The sequence below is a fragment of the Ailuropoda melanoleuca genome, chromosome X (assembly GCF_002007445.2).
Source record: "Ailuropoda melanoleuca isolate Jingjing chromosome X, ASM200744v2, whole genome shotgun sequence".
NCBI lineage: Eukaryota > Metazoa > Chordata > Mammalia > Carnivora > Ursidae > Ailuropoda > Ailuropoda melanoleuca.
In genome coordinates, this window is record NC_048238.1 from 41,385,721 (window position 1) to 41,386,802 (window position 1,082).

General features: G+C 75.0%; 1 protein-coding gene across 1 annotated transcript in view; it reads right to left on the minus strand.

Moving 5' to 3' along the window:
* Positions 1–6: 6 nt before the first annotated feature.
* Positions 7–1,082, minus strand: part of PCSK1N (proprotein convertase subtilisin/kexin type 1 inhibitor) — a 6,197-nt gene continuing 5,121 nt past the window's right edge. The window contains exons 3-4 of the mRNA XM_034649788.1: positions 656–1,082; positions 7–236 (exon numbers count right to left, since the gene is read on the minus strand). The exon at positions 656–1,082 is cut by the window's right edge and continues 2 nt beyond it. Coding sequence (XP_034505679.1) covers positions 41–236; positions 656–1,082 — 623 coding nt within the window. The 3' untranslated portion in view covers positions 7–40. The remainder of the gene's footprint in view (positions 237–655) is intronic.

Below are 1,082 nucleotides of genomic sequence, written 5' to 3' on the forward strand. Positions count from 1 at the left end.
GTGGTCCTGGGCCCGAGGGAGCGCAGGATCCGGGCGGTGCTCAGGGTGGCAGAAGGCGACGCATCGGCGCCTGGGGCGAGGGGGTCTCCAGGCGCTTCACCCGCAGCAGGGCCCCCAGCACACCCTCAGGAGGCACCTCGGGGCCCAGATCCTGGTCGGCGGCACGGCGGAGGCGGCGCGGGGCAGCCACAGCCTCGGGGTCCGCACTCCCGGCGAGGATCCGCCCCAACAAGTACCTGCAGGAGAGCCGAGAGGAAGGCGGTGAGAAGGTGCCCGCGCATCGACGTCGCTGCCCTAGAGCCCAGACCGCCCCGCAACCCCGTACTGCCTGGGGACCGTCTGTCTCCAGCCCACTGCTTTCCAGCTGCCCTTGCCTCGCAGCCCACACACTATGGTTTCCCTGCCTCCCGCTCCTCCCCCCAGAAACCCGACATCGGAGCCCCTTTCCTCGGGACCGACAGTCCCGCTCCCCGCTGTCTCCCCAGACAAGCACCTCTGACCCTACACCCTGGGTGCCGGTCCTCACTCCCTCCTAGGATCCCAGGGCCTAGGTGTCGGCACCACGCTGTGAGGCAGGCCCCGGCCGCCCCTCGCCCTCCTACACCCCCACCCCGGGATGCCGGCCCCGCCCCCTGCCCGCCCGTTGCTGGGGAACCTCAGCAGCTCCGGGTCCACATCGGGCGTCTCGTCGCCGGCGTCCTCGGCCTCCGGGCCGGCGGGGCCGTCGTCGTAGACTGGGGGCCGGGGTCTGAGCGCAGCGGCGGGGGCAGGGGCGGGGACGAGCTGGGCTGCGAGGGCCGCGGGGTCCAGGCGGGCGCGGAGCAGGGCGCGGGCCAACTGCGCGGCGGGCGCGTCGGGGTCGTCCTCCAGACCCAGCGCGGGGTCGCTGGTGCGGGGGCTGCTCCAGGAGCGCAGCAGCTGCGCCAGGACGCGCGCCTGCTGATCCTCGGCCTCCTGCGCCTCAGCCCGCGCCCGCTCCTGCCTTTCGGCCTCCAGCAGGTGCGCCAGCGCCCGCGCCAGCTCCTGCACGGCTCCCGCCGCCTCGCCCCGGGGCACTGCTCGCCGGAAGCGGCGGGGGGGGG